At 37.9% G+C, this 19143-nt stretch overlaps 1 protein-coding gene across 1 annotated transcript in view; it reads left to right on the top strand.

Annotated features, from left to right (window-relative positions):
• Positions 1–19143, top strand: part of LOC113053895 (cell adhesion molecule 2-like) — a gene marked incomplete at its 5' end in the record, with an annotated part of 85565 nt that overhangs the window by 52964 nt on the left and 13458 nt on the right. Inside the window, 4 exons of the mRNA XM_026219074.1 lie at positions 13316–13477; positions 13981–14071; positions 15100–15278; positions 18994–19104. Of these exons, the coding sequence (XP_026074859.1) occupies positions 13316–13477; positions 13981–14071; positions 15100–15278; positions 18994–19104 (543 nt within the window). The remainder of the gene's footprint in view (positions 1–13315; positions 13478–13980; positions 14072–15099; positions 15279–18993; positions 19105–19143) is intronic.

The following is a 19143-nucleotide window of genomic DNA, read 5'->3' as shown; positions in this document are numbered from 1 at the left end:
GCTGGTGTGCCTTAGATGGACACCAGAGGTCCCTGGGCCCTATTTTAATGATCTAAACACAAAGTGTAAAACGCACCGCGCAGGTGCACTCAGGGTGTGTCCAAATCCACTTTTGTTATTTTAACGACGGAAAAACATGCCCAGCCGCATGGTCTAAACGTTTGCCTCTATTCTCTTAATGAGTAATGGGTGTTTTTTGGGCGTAACGTGCAATAAACCAATTAGAGTCTCATCTTCCATCCCCTTTAAGAGCCAGTTGGGCTCGTGCCACGACGAATTTGCTATTTACATGGCGTAATTTGGCAAGCGCAAAGATAAAACGCGTCTCCGAGATGAAGCGGAGCAGCTCGTGTGCGAGCAAATAGATAGCCTAATTCTGATACATGCGATGACGATCCATTATGACTTGTAGGCATTTATATATATATATATATATATATATATATATATATATATATATATATATATATATATATATATATATATATATATATATATATATATATATATATATATATATAAATACTTATATATTTAATTATCCTACAAAAAATTCTTGTGCATTGCAATCCTTTAATATATTTGGCATGTTTGTGTGCCGCTGTTCGTCCCTGTGTTTAATAAGCAGCATGTACGCCTATACTAACACGCTCTTTAAATAACTAAGAAAAAAACATTGCACCAGACTTTAAACCAGGTTTGAGTTGGTGTATGGCGCAGTTTATTTTCAGCTCCTTAAAATAGCATTGCACCAGCAATCTGCCTGAACACACCTCTTTTTTAGACCAGCACGCCCATGGGTGTATTTGCTAATTAAATGCGTACAGAACCGGACTGAAACTAGCAAACACACTTGCGCTGCGCCTTGCGTTGCATTGCACCGAGTGTATTTTGTTTGAGCACATGACTTGTTGTGTTTGTTAATGCCATGTGCTCTCCTGTCTATAGTCTGTCCCTGCTTATCTTGTTACCTAATTATTGTTTCGGTTGCTCCACCTGTGTCTCCCTTGTTCCCCTATTTATTCTCCTTGAGTCTGCAGTCCTGTGCTGGTTCGTTGTTTAATGTTATTTGTCATGCGTGAGATGTGTGCTTTTTACACGTGTGCTTCCTGTGTGGCATTGCTCTTCCTGGCCCTGCCTTGCCCTGCTGTGTTGTGCCTTGTTTTTCACCCTGGGGGTAGTTTGTGTTTGCTTTTGTTTTTACTATTAATAAAAGCCCATCGTCCTGCAATTGAGTCCTCGCTTCATCTCTCATTGGAATCATGATATTTAACTATATATTTAATGTACATTAATAATAACTCAGGGCAGGAACAACTCTAAAAGGCGCTCACACAGAATATGTTTTTGTATTATTCTGCCCTGCTTTTCTATGCATTGTTTTCCCCCCTAGTGTATTTCTTTTTCTATTTACTCACCTTATTAAAAATTGTACTGGTTGCACTTTTCTGTGCGATTACAGTAAAATAAATGCAGAGCAGAGCTTTCAAGCTTCAGAAAGGATGTAAAATCCATATAATAATATTCTAGATCATATTATAGATTTGTGTGATGGACAGATTTAAATTTGAGGTAAATATTCGCAGATAATTTTTCCCTCCAGTGAGCTGTTAACTTCTAAGTCCAAATCAAGAGCAATTTTGTGATCGAGATCAACCAATTAATCTGACTCACAGGAATCATGAATCGTTCATGAATCAGAAATCGTTACTTCTCTCAAGAAAAGCCTTGGAATATAGTACACATACTTTATGGTTGTTTTTCAATTATTTTAGAGCTTGATAGTCCAGGTTCTCATTCACTTGAAAAGTGACCAGAATATTCATTTAAAAAGTCACCTTTTGTGTTTCAAAGAAGAAAATAAAGTCTTGCGGATTTGGAACAAAATGAAGAAATGTTTATTTTTGGGGGCTGAATTATTCCTTTCATCTACAACCATGAAAGAAAGAAAAGCCTGAGCGGGAAAGTTTAGCTTCTTATCCATGGTTAGTCAAGGGTTCTTATAATTTTGACTTCGAACTGGGATCCTGTTTAGGCTCCTTATCAGCTATTACATCTGCGTTCAGTCCCTCTGGTCATTTGATAAACAGACAGAATTTGTGAGCAGGGGAGGATTTTCAGAGCTTATGTCATTTCATTAAGGGATTAGTGATGTTTCAGATGAGAACGGCAGAAAAGTAAGCTGCTTTGTTTAAGATTCCTTTAAGAAACTGATATCTCCTTACACGTGACTCAGGCACGCTGTAGTCACAGATAAAAGACAACAATCTCAGTGTTTAGGTTATGTTGGATGTATTCTAATTAACAGTAATTATTTAAGGCAACAAAACAACAGATTTGTATACAAGAAGACATGCATTTAATCTTGATAGATGTGAAAATTTGAACTTCATTAGTGTTGCTTTCTTCACATTACTTGTCAAAATTCTGTTGTTTTCTTTTAATTGACTATGCATGTATTTGATTAATTCAGCTACATTTTTTCTCCAACCGTGAGGTCAGAGATTAATACGATCATTAACATTTTCGCTCCCTCTCTGACTCCGAGACCCCTTGTTTTGTAATGCCGGTGCAAATTATTATACGCAAGTCTGTGACTCAGACACATTTCATTCCTCAAAAGTACAAGAATGGCATTACCTCGAGCAGGTGGTTTGAATGAGAAACTATTATATATTTAACTATTATATATATTTAGATATCACATGTAGCTTGTAGTGTGAACTCAGAAAAGGATTTGCTAAGGTCTTTCTGTCTCCCATCAGAACAGTCTCATGAAGCTTGATGTTTAAGGGCTCTCAGCTGATTGCAGTGTCAGTGTCAGTCTTAGATATTTTCATCATGAATGTGTCTTGTGATGGATAGATCCAATAAAACAAGAACACATTTCAAGGATGCATGAAAAGGAGTGAACCCCAGATTGATGCAACATATATATAAACTCAATGAATGTTTAACATATAATAAACTGTCAAATACATTTTTTGAGTCACTTTAGCTCTGTTTATCTTGTCGGGTTGTCTTAGTTTCTTTGTGTTGGTTTTATAGCAGAGAGGTGTAAGTAAATGAAAGGATATTGCTTTTTCGGCTCTGCTCACTCTGATTGGCTGACCTGTTGTTTTCCTGTAGAGCTTCTCTCTGTCTGCTTTTGGGTTTGCTGCCTTCCTGTCGCTGCGTTTGTGAGTCACAGCAGCTGTTGTCATCTCTGTTTTCAGCACTTCCCCATCGCTGTGTGAGGCTGAACTGCGATAAACGCATTTATTTTGGAAGCCTGGACTGGGAATAGCAGTTGCATTATTGTGGGATCTCTGGGACTGTAGTAATGCCCAGCACGGTATTAAATTTGTGCCGGTCTCCAGGATGCAATACATCTCACACTTTCTCCCCTGCAAGTATGCAGAGCCCAAGACGCTCTGTGTTTGTGTATGTATGTGTGTGTGAAATTGACAGCTGTAATGGAATCCAATATCAACACCTCTCACATTCTCACATGCCCCTCTTTCTCTCTCTCTCTCACTCTCTTTCTATCTCAGACTCCTTATTTTCATCATTGGAGTAAAATTGTGCATCTGTTTATTGCATGTTAAACTAACCTGTAAATATTACATAGGCCACATCTTGGCAGCTACCTCTTCCGCAGCCCATGTAGTGTGTGCACATACAGTGGGTCCAGAATTTTAAGTAAAAGTCCTTCTGTTTAGCATTTTTCTAAGCTAAATTCTGAATTGTACATTATAAGCAAAACAAAAAAAAGCCAAATTTCAATAAAAAGGACATTTTAGAATGGCTTAGTATTTGGTTTTGTCTTTCTGTTACTTTAATGAATGCATAAATACTAAATATATCTTGATATATATATATATATATATATATATATATATATATATATATATATTCTACCATTCTTTATTTTTTAAGAAATCAACTTCTATTTAGCAGGGATGCATAACATTGATAAATGACAGTGAATACTTAAATATAATTTCAAGATATTTCATATAAATGCTGTTCTTTTTAACTTTCTTTTCAAAGAATCCTGAAAAAAAAAGTATCACAGTTTCAATGATAATACCAAGAAATGTTTCATGATCACAAAATCAGCATAATAAAATGATTCATGAAGGATCATCTGTCCTTGAAGACTGGGGAAAATTAAGTTTTGCCATCATTGCATCTGAAATGTGAAAAAAGAGAAAACAGATATTAAAATTTTAATAATATTTCACAATATTACTGCTTTAACTGGCTGAGAAACATTCTAAGATGTGCAGTCATTTTCAGGGAAACGGACAGCTAAAGTAGTTCCTGGCAGATTTTGACCGCATCACGTCCGTATCACCTCACCAAATGATTTCAGGTATTTCAAATGTCCTTACAGCCTACAGCAGCAAAAGAACCAAAACTCTCAATGACACTGACCAAGAGAGTAAATATAGCAAACAACAAGATAAAAACAACAAATTATTTCCATGTTTTTGCCACAAAATTATCTTTTATTATGTACAGGAAACACATACTCTCTTTCTCCTGCTATCTCTCCATGAACGCACACATATACACACATATATACACACACACACACACACACACACACACACATATATATATATATATATATATATATATATATATATATATATATATATATATATATATATATACTGTATATTAAAAATGTAAACATGCACAAGTATTTAATGTGTGTGCACGACGGCTTTCTTACCCCTACAGCTTCTTCTTGCAACATGTTGAGTGCAATCCATCAATAGTCATTAAAAATGGAATTCTAAAATGCCTCCTGTGTCTTGGCAGAAACATGAATAAAACATGCACCATAACGACATTTTCCATCAGCCCTTCATCCCAAACTTTTGACAGCACTATCTTCCCAAAGACTCAGAGTCTGCTTTGAGTTTGCAAATGAACCCATGGGGAAAAAATGCATTGCTCAGTGGTTACTCTTCCTAAGCTCAGGAGACTTAGACTTAGACTTTCATTTTAGTATCAACAGCATTTCAGATGTTTCTCCTAAAATTCCTTAGGAGAAATAGAAGTAGACACAAATGAGACTTGAGAAATATTTGGGATGTTAAAGAGAGCATAAATATTTTTAAGCATAAATCTAACAAAGTTAGATGAGGTTTTAATCATGTTTATACTTAAAACAAGAATAAAACCCAATTTGCCCATGGGGTATGAAAAATAAACCGAAGATTAAAGTCTTATCTAATGCAATTTTGCTTCGAAAGTAATCTTGTAAGGATGTTTAGATATTATTACTGGCAAAAAAAACAAAAAAAAGAATCATTAAGACCATTATTTTTGCATACAATATGCTCCTATAGAACTATGGCAATGTTTCTCTTTTCCTCCTCCAGGATGATAAGGGTGCATTTCCATCCCTAGACCTCCTTTAGGGAGGAGAACTCCCCTAAGAAGAACTATGAGAACATGTAACAGATTAGCCGACAGGAAAATCTCCAGAGCAGATGAAAGAGAGAGTGATCGTCGTCCTTTTTTTCCTCCAGGGGTTCTGCTAAGAACTCTTCCTTTCATTCCATTTCACTGTTCGAATACAAAATGGCAGAATAAGAGTAACGATGATTTATCTGATGATTTAATCATATTTACACACAATAAAGCACACAAGCAGCTGCAAAACCATAAACTAATAACCCCTTCTCAAGGCAATTCCATGTTGGATCCCATTTTGTTTATTCACCGGTCAATTTTGAGATTTTGGACTTTCCATAACGTTTCATACTGGTGGAAATAAAACATAATACATGTTTAATTGTTTATGTTATTGCATCTGTACATTTCATTTAAAGAACATATCTTTAAAAAGGAATGTCCTCAAAATGTTTTCCCTACCGTTTCCCCTGGTACATACTATGTACTTATTATAGTAATTACAATAACTATGTAATAACTAGGTACTAACCCTGAACCTACCCCTAAACCTAACCCTACCCCATGTAGTTACCTTGTATTACCAGAACCAGAAATACACTGTAAGTACCCTATAAGTACATGTAAGTACACATACTGTAAAATAAAGTGCAACTAACTACCTAATCACGACTGTTTCCCAAAACCATAATAACATGGTCACACCTTCATCATTTGAACAATGTGGATTCAACAATATAGGAATGTCATTAATGACTAGGGATGCACCGAATCCAGGATTCGGATTCGGCCGAATACTGGGCTTTTTGGCGGGGTTCGGTTTCGGCCGAACCTTATTATTTTTTTTTCACCGAACCGAACCCTAGGCTTGCGCTACGCTGGTCAACGTCACACGGCCGTTGATTGCGTGAAGGTGTTTATATGAGGAGGAACAAGGCCCGACAGTTCGCTCTAAACTAAACTGTTCAGGAATCTTGAGCGCCTGGGACGATTTAGGGGCCATTCACATATCGCGCCTAAAAACGCGTGGAAAACGCTAGCCGCGCCGATTTCTCCTCCTTTCCAAAGCGCTCGGGCAGTTGCGCCCCTGAGGCGTCTGCCTTTGCTAAGCAACCATGACCTGCTCTCTCCATGAAGAGGCGGAAATTTCAGCAAAGGATAAATGGATTTGCAACAGTAAAAATTGCTTGCAGTAGCTACTAAATTTATTTCAACATGGCAATCCATATACAACTATGATCAGCTGTTCCTTCATCTTGGCTGATCTTTCAACGTTGTTACAGGAAAGGATGAAGCTGATTGGTTAGTTCTTGTCACATGACTGCTGTGCGCTTGCAACATTCTGAAAAGTTGAAATGTTTTTAACTCGATGCGGTGCGGACGCGCCTAAAAAAAAACGGGCGCGTCGCACCGCGTGTGCATCTTGACCGTGTCGCTTCCATTATGAGCGCGCATGCCGAGCGCTTACATGGGAAATAACGAACTTGAGCGCGCAAAAGACACGACATGTGAAAGTAGCAATACAGAGCCATCCAGTCACATCGGGTGCTGACGTGGAGAAAAGCGTTTTTTTTTTTTCGGTGAGCCTTTGATTCCTCTTAGAGAGGATCCTCTTCAGTGGTGGAAGACAAACCAGCAGCGATTTCCAATGCTGGCAAAAATCTACCTCTGTGCCCAGTGAAAGACTTTTCAGTACTGCTGGGGACATTCGTTCCCACACTCGCAACCGGCTGTCACCTGTTAATGTTTTTTTTTTTTTTTTTTTATTAAACAAAAAAGTTTTTCTCACTTGTCATCCTGGCAGAATCTTGCCTATTCTTTTTCTTTTTTTTACAGTTAAAATAAAATAAAATGAAAAATACATTGCTGTGGACGTTGTTTGCTTCATTAATGTGTTTTACTGTGTTAATGGAATAAGTATGCGAGTAGGATTCGGTATTGAGAATGAGGAGTCACGTGCCAATTTGGGTTGATTTGGGAGGGGTCTGAGCCGGTCGGCCCTCATGGCAGGATACGCTGTCTGTTGCCAGGGGCAATGCCTTCAGATATTCACAGAGGCGCGACTAAACATTTCAGAGCGCTTTCATTTTTGCGCATTTATTTTGTCGGCGGAACAGATCGAGACGGATCTACGAATATGAGAAAGAAAAGGAAGAAAGTAAAGCAATGCAAAAACATAAGGCAAAAGAAAGGGGACCTTACAGGAACAAGCTCACACCAAGCGCAAATCAGGGGTGTTTGGAGAAGCTCTCAGGCATCTAAAATATCGACCCATAAGAGCTCCCTGCAGCGGCACAGAGACCTGAACAATTTACCTCCATGCACACGTATGGATATTGAGGATTATATTGTTTACGATGTAAGTCACCTTGCATTCACGCTATTAATGGCTTTAATCTAACCAGGACATTTACATCTCGCAATCACACATTTAACTACCCTAGTTAACCCAGAACTGGTTTGTCCACTTTGCAGCCCCCAACACAAAAACCTCGTACAGTACAGTGTCACTGGGCTAAAATCTAATAATAACTAAACATACACAGCTTTAGCCTACACCAAAACATGTTGGAAACGTTCGTATACATTGAACATCTCGTTACAATCTAGTGTTTACGAAACAGTCGCAGTTAATTACTTTGTCATTTTGTTCAAGAAGTGCATTCTAAATGCAATGTAATTACAACACACTAAAACGCATGTGAATAAACTTACTTTGGTCAGTACAACACTGTTTTCATCACCTGCTGTAGATGGACCCAGCCACAGCAGAAAGCCTCGTAACTTTCCAAAGACTTGTGGCTTTTAAACTGCATTGTGTAGTAACTTAAACCAAAAAATATATAATTCCCAATGTCCATATGTTTGCATGGATGTAAATGGTCCAGGTCTCTGTGCTGCTGCAGGGAGCTCGTATGGGTCGATATTTTTTATGCTTGAGAGCTTCTCCTAATAGCGCTGTTTTGCGCTTGGTGTAACCAAAAAAAACTGTATTCCATTGTTCCTATGTTTTCCATATGTATCGTGAGAGGTACTGGAGCAGTTTTTAATGCAGCAGTAACTTCCAGGCATGGTAAAACAGTGCAGAATTGCGAGAACCTCCTCTACTACCAAGTTAAAAACACATGTAAACAATCCTGTTTCGCCGCCGGTATCCTGCCAACATGACGGAGACCGTGATATTGAGGGAGCGGCTTTGTGCTATGACGACAACTTCTCATTCTCAATTCGGTTTCGGATTTGGCCGAATCTTAAACAGTGGATTCGGTATTCGGCTGAACCCCAAACATCTGGATTCGGTGCATCCCTATTAATGACTATGCCATACTCAGAGTTTCCTTACACACTTACGCATATATTCACACTTCAAAAAACAGTACTGTTTGTTGACAGGCTAATGAAATGTAAATATATATTTAAATGGGATTAAAAATTTTAGAATGTGTCGCTTGCATATTTTGTACACATGAAATTATGCTTCAAACCTCAGCTCAAGAGCACACAAGTCTGCAGTGCTATTTGCGAATGTTGGATCTATGGTTTCAGAAAACGCAGAATTATGGAATTATGATAGTAACGTCAGAATTTGGACCATAGTTGGCAAGTGATGCTTTTGGGAAACAACACCCCAAGTTGAGATCTGTTGTTCCAAACACACAAGTTTGCGAATGTTCTTTGTTACTGGTTTCAGGGAACGAATCATTGAACTAAGTTGGTAATGCCAGAACTTGCAACAACGGTATTGCGGTCACATTTGGAATAACTGAATAAGTGCCTTTTGGAAAAACCCCAGGCTGTGGCTGGGGAATTTAACTGACAACTGGACAGGGCTTCCACATAGATTAGTGGGTGTGGCTGTTAACATAATGTGGGCGGAGCTTGTGCCTACAAGTGTGTCTCTGTCACTGTAATGACACTGATAAAATGGCTTATCCTGTGAATGTGCAGTTGCGTCCTAGAGGAGATGATATCATCACACTATTAGCTGTCAGACAGTGTGTGTTTGTGTGTGTGTGTGTGTGTGTGTGTGTCAGAATAAAATAATTTATTCCAACCAGGCTCAAACAATCGCATCAACAAATCCCATCTCAGTCTAGCGTATTTGACCGTAGTGATCACTGCCAGCAGGGAGACTGTTTGTGTGGATTAGAGAGATAAAATTGCACGGCACCAGAAGGAGTTTTTAGATTGACACCCACACTGACCATTTATGAAAGATATTTGAACAGTGAGCCATGGCGGAGGGCCGTGCAGTAGGAGTAACTGATATTTATAGTGATCCTGGTTGGGGATTGGAGGGTATTTGTTGAAATAATGTTGTCGTTATCGGTTCTCATGTCTCTGGGACATTAGGATTAGCAGTAGATAGATGAGATGGGCGTTCAGTCGCTCGCTGCAGAGCTTCACTCACATGTGGAGAAACTCCTGAGTCTTTTACCACATGCAGAAGATTATGCTGCATAAATAAACACAAACTGACAATTTTTGTGAGGAAATTCAAAACTGCTGCCTCGAATTTAAGCTTTCGGTAAGCAAACATACAACCAACAGCCAACTCCAGGCAAATACATACAAAATTATGCCTCCATTTGCTAGAAATGACCACTGTGTTTAGCCTAAGAGCAGTTTGCAGTGATAGGATAAAGAACACTTTTGCTCTCTCTCCGTCTCTCTCTATCTTTTTCATTCCCTCTTTTTATATCCCTCTTGCAGACTCGCTAATGGGCTTGCAAAATAGGGTAGAGGTGGCGGAGATGAGCAGCACACCTTTGTGCCTCCTGTTGTTCTAAATACCTCCCTTTTAGGTGGAAAACAGCATTTGAATTCAGAACTGCTCACAGCTGAAATGAAATGCTAATCTCACCCCACGTTTTATTCTTTCCTGTTCTCAACTGCTCTCTGGGCTCGCCATATGCCGTAGCTATCGCAGAGTTCCAGGAAAGCATTCCGGTTCCAGAAGGAGCGCAGCGCTCAGTCTCAAATCTGAAAATTAGCGATATTTCACATTAAATTGAGACACGATGAATTGCATCCAACTATGTACATAATTACTTGTGCTGATGTGTGTGTAATGAAGATTAGATACAGTTTTAATGTAGTTATGTATATAATGTGCATTAAATGAGAGCTTGTGCGTGTCTGTGTCTGTGTGTGTGTGTGTGTGTGTGTGTGTGTGCGTGTGTGTGCGTGTGTGTGTGTGTGTGTGTGTGTGTGTGTGTGTGTGTGTGTGTGGGTGTGTGTGTGCATTGGTGAGTGTGTTTCTGTGATAATGTTTCTATTACTGATTTGCCATCATAAATATTAATGTAAAACATGCTGACCTTAATTTCAATTCTGTCTGCTGGCAAATCTCTCCACTCTCACCCACTATCTAATTTACTGAGAGGGACAATAGAAGTAGACATGGCCAATGAACCCTCATGATGCTTTTTTTTTCTATAGGATGGAAGAATTGTTGAATGAATGGATGAGTATAGAAATAAATAGATGATGTAGGTGAATGGGCATAATAGATATAGCCAATCAAATCAGTAGAAAGCTTTAATTTCATTTAGATCCTGAAGTGTTGCATGAATTTGAGAGGGAATGGAAAAATTCAGGTGAAAAGTCACGAGAGAAGGTGTATGTTTGGCTGACTACCCTGTCAGAGCAATAATGGCTGTTTACCATTTTTATTTTCATTGGTTTGTAAATTGGAATGGGTCAAACTGGTATTAATGGAAAAACATATAACTCTAAACAATTAAACTAAACAACCTAGACTCATTATAGATGGGAACTGGAATCTGTGGAGTGAGATATTTTTTAGCGAACAAGCAGTTCAGGTCAATTGAAAGTGTACCTATTGCCTGTTAATTAAAATAAAGTGACTATTAATAGTAGGTAAAGAAAAAAAAAAAAAAAATCAGTAGTATCAAATAAGATCTACATATAACATGCAGTTTATGTTTTTTACGTTAATGCATAGTATTTATTAGAGTCAACTGACATGGAAGTATTTTTTTTTAATAGAATAAAGTACTTTAAATTATTATACTTATAAAAATAAACTATTATAATATTCTTTGCTTGGGTGTAAAATAAATGGTGTCCCATAAATGGTGTTCAACTAGGAAACAAAAATAATAATAACAGGTAGGTGAATTTACAAAAAATCCCAAACATAGCAAATGGACTATGCCTCCTCATTTCAGAAGCCCCCAGCTTGCTTCTGAGTTGTTCCAACTGCATCATGCGCTGAAGTTGATCTAAAGAAACTTCTAAAGCATGCTGGGAATCTTCACAGGATGTAACCATGGGGTGGAACAGACTTCCACATCTAATTGCTGAGAGTGTTTGTCTACTCTCAAATTAAAGTGTTCTCGCTCCATTCACAGCCATACAAAGTGTTATTCATCTGAACGCTCTCATGAACAGACTAACAGTTTCTTTGTTTGTTGTATATCCGGAATAAAAATGTCCCCCCAACCTATTGACTACACCCCATAAGCATCTCAAGAGTAGTAACCATAGAATTGTACCTTCCTCTCTGCATGTATGTGTGAGTGTGCACGTGTGTTCAGGTTTCTAAATGATATCTTCTGCATGCTCAGATGCTCCTGAGTGGGTGGCGACACCTCCAGAGGAAGCTGATTGACAGCATGGCAGTGATAGCAGGATAGCAGCGATTCTGGGAGTAGAGAAAGTGAGGGGGAGCAAATGGAAAGAGAAAGAATGAAATGATTTGTTTAGGTGAGAACAGTGTGGATTTTTTATCTTAAAGTTGGACCTGAGTTTGAAGGTTTTGGAGGGACTGAAAACTTGTGTGATTTTTTCTGAATCTAAAACTTAATCAACAAAACATGATAGGTGCATAGTGCAGTTCCGTTTTTCCTTTTTGTTTCAGGAACCACACAGATTAAACTACATTTTAAAGATTTTAAAGTAAATAAAATGATGATGTAAGTGAAATAGTTTATGCATCCTGTTGTACAGAAAAACAAGTCCTTAAAATGTCTTTATCCAAAGATTTGAAAGGTTCAGATTTTAAATATTTATGGAAACTTTCAGAGGTTCCAAATATAAAGCTCTTTAAAATTCTGAAGAATCTTTTCTTCTGTAAAATATGGTGATTCAATTTAAAACGTGTGTATGATTTGACATTGTCTCTGCTGTTGGATAAAATGAGCTTGTTCTTGTTCTAAAATTGTAATTTTTACTCTTAAGGATCCAATAATATCCTTTTGATGAGAAAAAGTAGTTTTTGTTAAGTTCATTGAGATCCAGTGGATTAATTGCCTTGGATTTGTGTTTTAAGTGCTACTAGACAGCGGTGTGTGCAGCATAAACCTTTAAACGCAGAATCCATTAAGACATTGAAACAAACAAAACAAAACACAGTTCATTGTTCAACTAATGGGGTTTTTCAAAGAGGAGTAAGAGGAGCAGTTGTACTCTGATAAATGTGCAACACTATACATCAACATCAATTCTATAGAAGAAAATGTAGTCTAAATGAATTCACATTCAAATTAGAATTCACTTTGTAAACTGATAAAATGAACCTGTCACCATGCAAAAACAAGAACTGAATCAATATTTTTGACTTTTTGAGAGAGTCAGATAAGAGTTCAAGTTTTACTTTTACCAGTTTTATCCAGTTTTGGAAATGAGAAAAGATAGAGGCAGGATTCAAGAGCATTCCAAACACAGTGATGTGCGTCAGTGGGTGGAAATAATGAATGCAACTCAACTCTGTCTTCACACAACTAAAGTTTTCTATTGAAACATAAAGTCTTAAAAAAGATTGGAGCATCTTTCTGAACCCTTGTGTTTCACAATACTTCAAGTTCTCACTGTAACTTTGACTGTAATGTATGTGAAACTCTGAAACACACGTTGCTGTGCTTATTGCCTCTCTCAGGTGCCAAAGAGGTGAATGCCAGTGGCAAGACTTTCACAGTGAAGAGCTCCCTTCAGCTCCTGGTGAACCGGCATGATGACGGTGTGGCCTACACTTGTAGAGTGGACCATGTGTCCCTAACTGCCACCCACGAAGAGACCACACAGGTCTTGGAGGTCCACTGTGAGTACAGCTGGGTCCCGACTCAAAAAATGGAAAACAATCAATCAATCAGTCAGAAATTGTGTCTTGCTTTCCAGTGCAAATGTGTAAAAATTCTTAAATCAAGATACATTTATTGTCAAGCAAAATGGCCTAAGATAATAAGTCGTGTTTTCTGAGAAACTGATCAAAATGAAGCTAAAAGTTAGACTAAAGCCACAAAACACATCATTTAGATTTCATTGGGTTTTCAGTAACTTATTAAAGTTATTACGAAAAGTAATTCTGCCAACTTTTAAATCCTGAAATATGGTCTTTTGATGCGAAGATTATGCAATAATTACAGACAGGAATCAGAGTTTCTCTTTGAAGTGTTGTCATTTAATCAATCCACTGAGATGCAGTGGAGCACTTGGGCCTGAGCAACACGTCGCATCATTTACCTTTTGATCTCCGTGGAGTGTCAGTCCTCCACTTGGATGCTGCTGTCTGAAACAATATTTCTTTGTGTGTCTCTGTCAAAGATGCTCCCTATGTAGAGATCAAACACTCCATACCAGCCACACTGGAGGGGCAGTACCTCAAACTGGAATGTGTACCTCATGGAAACCCCTCGTAAGCATTCACAATTTATAAGCATCTTGTTGAGTTATAATGTTTGCAAAGAGCTTTGGGAAGATGCGTTGCATATCTACTGCACCAAGGAGAAATTGCCCTGTGTGCTTGCCTGCGGCTATCGGCTTATAAGCACATGTTTGCATTAATGTGATGACTCATGAATGTGATTCTGTTGAAATTAAACAGCTATGAATATATAACCATAAATTCACATGGAAAACAACATTAAGATGCTCTTAGCCATTGGTAAAACTGAAGCTAAAATAAGGCCAGTATGTTCTAATATTCCCAAAGAAAAAGGCTGACAAATCTTTGATAAACTTGGATAATCCAAATTGCTTAGTTTAGCGCTAAAGTTGAAAACTTTAAAACTCTCTCGGTGAATTTTGCATTCTCAAAGCCTTTGCTGCAACTTTGTGGTGTTGTGGTATTGATTTTAGCATTAAAGGGGTCATATCATAAGGAATCCCAATTTTCCTTGATCTTTTGAGATCAAGGAAAGGAGATCTTTAGTGAAAAGTCTTGCACTAGGAAAACATACTGTAACTTTCAGAACTCAAACCCTTCAGAACTTTTCGCTGTAAAAAAGACTATTTGTTGACACTTAGGCTGAATCTCCATAATATTTCAATATCATATGAATACATCTGAATTCATGCAAACATTTTATCACAATTGTTTATGTCAACGGTGCCTTTACAGTGTACAGATACTCAGTCTACCCAGTCACAGTGATGTACTGTAATAATGACGAAGCAAAACCAAGGCTGCCAAACCTTGTGTTGTTACTGGCTGTGTGTTGCACCTACAACTCTACATATCCTTGTGCTTAATGTGCCAAAGATTATTACTGAACAATGGGATAATTAAAACCTTAAATAAATAATAATAAAAATAAATAAATAAATAAAAATAAACCAAATTATGAAAACAGTTTGTGATATGACCTTTTAACGCATGTTCCATCATGGAAAAGAAACTGAATTTTGTTTTTAATTAGAAGTTAAAAATCAATGTTTCATTAGGCCAGACCCAGTACTCTGGACTAAAGATGGAGGAGAGCTGCCAGACCTGGACCGGGTGATTGTCGAAGGAAGAGAGCTCACCTTTATGTCACTGAACAAAACAGATAACGGCACCTACCGCTGTGAAGCTACCAATCACCTCGGCACCAGCCACGCTGAATATAAGCTGGTTGTTAAAGGTGAGTGACAGACAGATTGCATTAACCTGTCTGTTAAAGCTAACACGGCTCTTCCTGCTGTTTTGGAAAGCATCTGCATTGCTAATTAAACCTACGTTTTCACCCTGCTAATAAATGTCATTTTATTTTAACGCCTTTGGAAGATGAAATGCCTTGAAATGATTGCTGCCCTATTATATATTTAACTTAAACGATTAACTCAGCCAAAAATGTATAAATTAATGGAAATCCCTTACTCACCTTCATGTTTTTCCAAACTAGTCTGACTTACAAATTACAAATGAAAGAATTTTGACGGACTGTAATATTCCTTTAATTTGGTGACAGTTTTACAAAGACATATAATCACCTCTGCATCATAAATCTTGTACAAACAATGTGTACATATGCAGCAGGCCACTTTTCTCGGCCCTTTCTTTGACTTCATTTAAGAGAATGAGTTTCACACACTTAGCATAACAGCAAAGCATGGTTGGTCTCGATACACCCTGAGGTTCAGAGGCTACACTGCGTCCACATCTGCCATCTCTTTCATCAGAGGCAGCTGTGCGGATATGCTCACAGGATAAGAATGGATATGACTGTGTGCATCAAGCGGAAGAGTCTCTCCAGACCCCCTGCTTGTGCCTCTGCCTTCTTGACACTAAACCCCTCCAGGCTGGAAAATCCTTCCTCCACCTCTCCGTTCGAGAAGTTTCTTTATTCTCCTTTTATCTCTGCTTTTGCATTCTCCCACAGTGCATCTTAAGAAGATTTAATTAGCTTTTATGGTGCGGTGGGGTCCAGCCAGTGGCTCAATTAAATGCCAGTAGACTAACAACAAGGAGAACTAAAGCTCTTAATAATGTTGATACTATAAAATTGACACCTCTGTAGGAATAAAAACCTAATTGGGTGTCACAAATATAAAGCACCATGTCTGAATTCATTACTGTCTTTTTAAATGGCAAAACATGATGCCGTCCTTCCAACAGTGATTAGCACAAAACCTGGAGCAATATAATGGTCAATCTTTCATCAGATCACCTACCTTGTATCGTGCCAATTGAAAACGAAATATCACCTGTTCAATATGCAGCCGATCGCTTTATATTCTAGGCCAGTGGGGGACTTGAGTGAGAATTATAGTCAATATCATTATTCAAATCTCACCCCTAATTAAAATTGGGCCATGACATTTAAAAAAGATATTAGAGCAGGCCAATAGTATCTAGACTGTTTGAACACTTTAATAAATCTCTATATCCCTCCAACTAAAACATGGGACCAAACCAAAATTGCATGATCTGCTAGTTCCATTTCTGCAACACCAGTTCATCAAACAGCGAAATAATAAATGTTGTTAAAAGTTTTCCAAACACCTCTACCGTCTACCACTGGTTGGTCAAACCAATAGCAGGCTCACTCTATTGGTTGAGTTAGTGTTGCTATGCTGGGCTGACCGCATGATCAAAACAAAATAAAATTGCTTATTTGTATTAATGATAATAATACATTTTATTTAGTCTAGTGCCTTTAAGAGGGTACTTTTCTCAAAGCGCTTTACAATTACAACACAAGCAAACAGACATAAAACTTTTCAAAAAAATTTTTTTTTTTCAAAATTTCAAAAAAACGAATTTCCTTCCATAATGTCAGCCGAGAGAGAATTCCACAATTTGGGGGCATGAGTTGAAAATGCCCAATCACCCCCAGAACACAGCCATTTTTTAGGAATGACTAAAAGACAACTCGAGAAGATTTCGGCTAGATGTATAAGGAATTAAAAGCTCAGCCAAGTACTCAGGAGCCAGACCATGCAGTGACTGGTATGTTAACATAACTTTCAAATCAAAAATGAAAGTCTCTGCATATTAATCCAGCATAGATTTTTATTTATTTAATTATTTATTTATTTACACCCAAAACATTACTCATACTTTTCCGCCACACAGAGAAATGCTTGCAACATAGTTTGGCACAACTCATATTTTCCTCTGAGGATTAAAAAAATCTAGCCGTTTATGAATGTGGGCTCATGGAACCTGTGGTCTGTCTAATTTCGAGTTAGCCAGAGCTGGTAGCTGCTGTGCAATTTTGAGCTATCAGTATGATTACTCTGCTTGTCTGCTTGAGTCCATTAGTACGAAGGCACAACCTGATTTTACCAAGTGAGACATGTTCCTGGGACAACATCGTTGTTGTCCCTGGAACAACATTGTGATTAACCAATCAGATTTGAAGAACCAGTTTATAGATTTTGGGAAGTTTACGCTCAAAATCAGTGTTTGGTGCTTGTACATCAGTGTCATTCATCTATCATTTCCTCTGATTTTAGGGATTACTCATGGTTAAGGTTAGGTTTAGGTGTAGGGATATGGTTAAGAATATATTTTTCGAGTAAAATGTTGTTCCAGGGTCAACAAAATATGTTGACCTAGGAACACATCGAACTTGGCAAAATCAGGACGTGCAGTACGAAGGCAGACTGGTGATTTAGCTTGTCAACTTGAGCCCAACTCTCCTCTTGGGCCCTTATCATTGGACTAAACATGCTTTATGCATGCAAAGAGCTGCCAGCAATACACTGATTGCCGAACCAAAATCAATTTCAAGAGCCTTGAATGATACCTGCTGCTTAAAGCATAAATCACTCAATTTAAACTGCACCTTGAGATTAAAATAGATTAGTGTGAACTTTGCTTCTGCATAAGAATATTTTAGCTTGGCCCTCTTTAAAACAAAACAGTATTCAGGGATCAGAGATAGATCCTGACATACATTCAACAAAGGTGTTAATGTTTTTTTCATTATCCATAAAAATGTATGGAAAATAAAACATACATGTTGTACAATAAATAATCATTATCCGCTACAATTTTCTGTCATGCTCTATGTAATAATCAAGTAAATACAATCACACTAGAGACCTGACACAAACGCAAATTAATTAATTTCCTTTATTGTGTAACAATTAGCATTTAAGCTATCAGTGGAGTATTTATCACCATTTTGACCAGTTTTGATCTGGTCTGGCTCCCAGACTTTCCTAAATTAACTTCACCCATGTAGTAAGGGTTGGCTGAAAAGCCTGTAGTTATCCACATACTGTACTATAAAAAATGAAAAAACCTCCTGACCTCCTGTCTAAAAAGCTTTACATTTACAGGAAAACACCAGCCGAGTAGCATCTGCTCTTTTACATTCTTAAAGATGCACTAATACTAAGCTCTGATTATTAACTACCCTGATATTAAGATATATTATCAGGGACAAAAGGCTTGTTATGGTGATTGTTTTTCACACTTTGTCCTGCATGTCAGCCGTGCAGACCTTTTGATAGTTCATCAAATATTGATGCTTTTCTCCCTGCATGCGGCTTGTTTTTTCCCACCGTTTTGTGAGCAAAACTGTCACTTTGCAATGTTTGATATATTATAAACAAACCAAACCCATTATCCGTAAACATCATAAAGAAAGACATACATTTCTGGAATGTCAGGTGTCCTGTGCACGCTGTTTATTTCAATAATTTATTAAGGTGTCCATTGTTAAATTATACCCATTCAGTTTTTGTATGCATTCTGTCAGCATGACAACTATTGGGTTTCATTTGTTCCATTGTTATAGGAATGTTTTCTTCACCTTGTCAACACACACCCAGCCATGTTTTGTCTTTTATCTGTCCTTTTTTGTTTACATGTTTGTTGCCATTGTTGTTTGTCATGTACAACAGATGCCCCCACCACATCGTCACCATCCACAACTTCCCCTTCACCCACCCTCCAAGACAATACAGGTCCCTTAGACTCCAAGGATCTCAATTCTGCTGTCACCGGTAACAGAGGTACTGTACAACCCCACTGCCCTACCTTCTTTTCCTCCT

This window comes from Carassius auratus, chromosome 35 (assembly GCF_003368295.1).
Source record: "Carassius auratus strain Wakin chromosome 35, ASM336829v1, whole genome shotgun sequence".
Lineage (NCBI taxonomy): Eukaryota > Metazoa > Chordata > Actinopteri > Cypriniformes > Cyprinidae > Carassius > Carassius auratus.
Note: the sequence above shows the minus strand (reverse complement) of the source record. Positions and strands in the feature narration are given on the sequence as shown.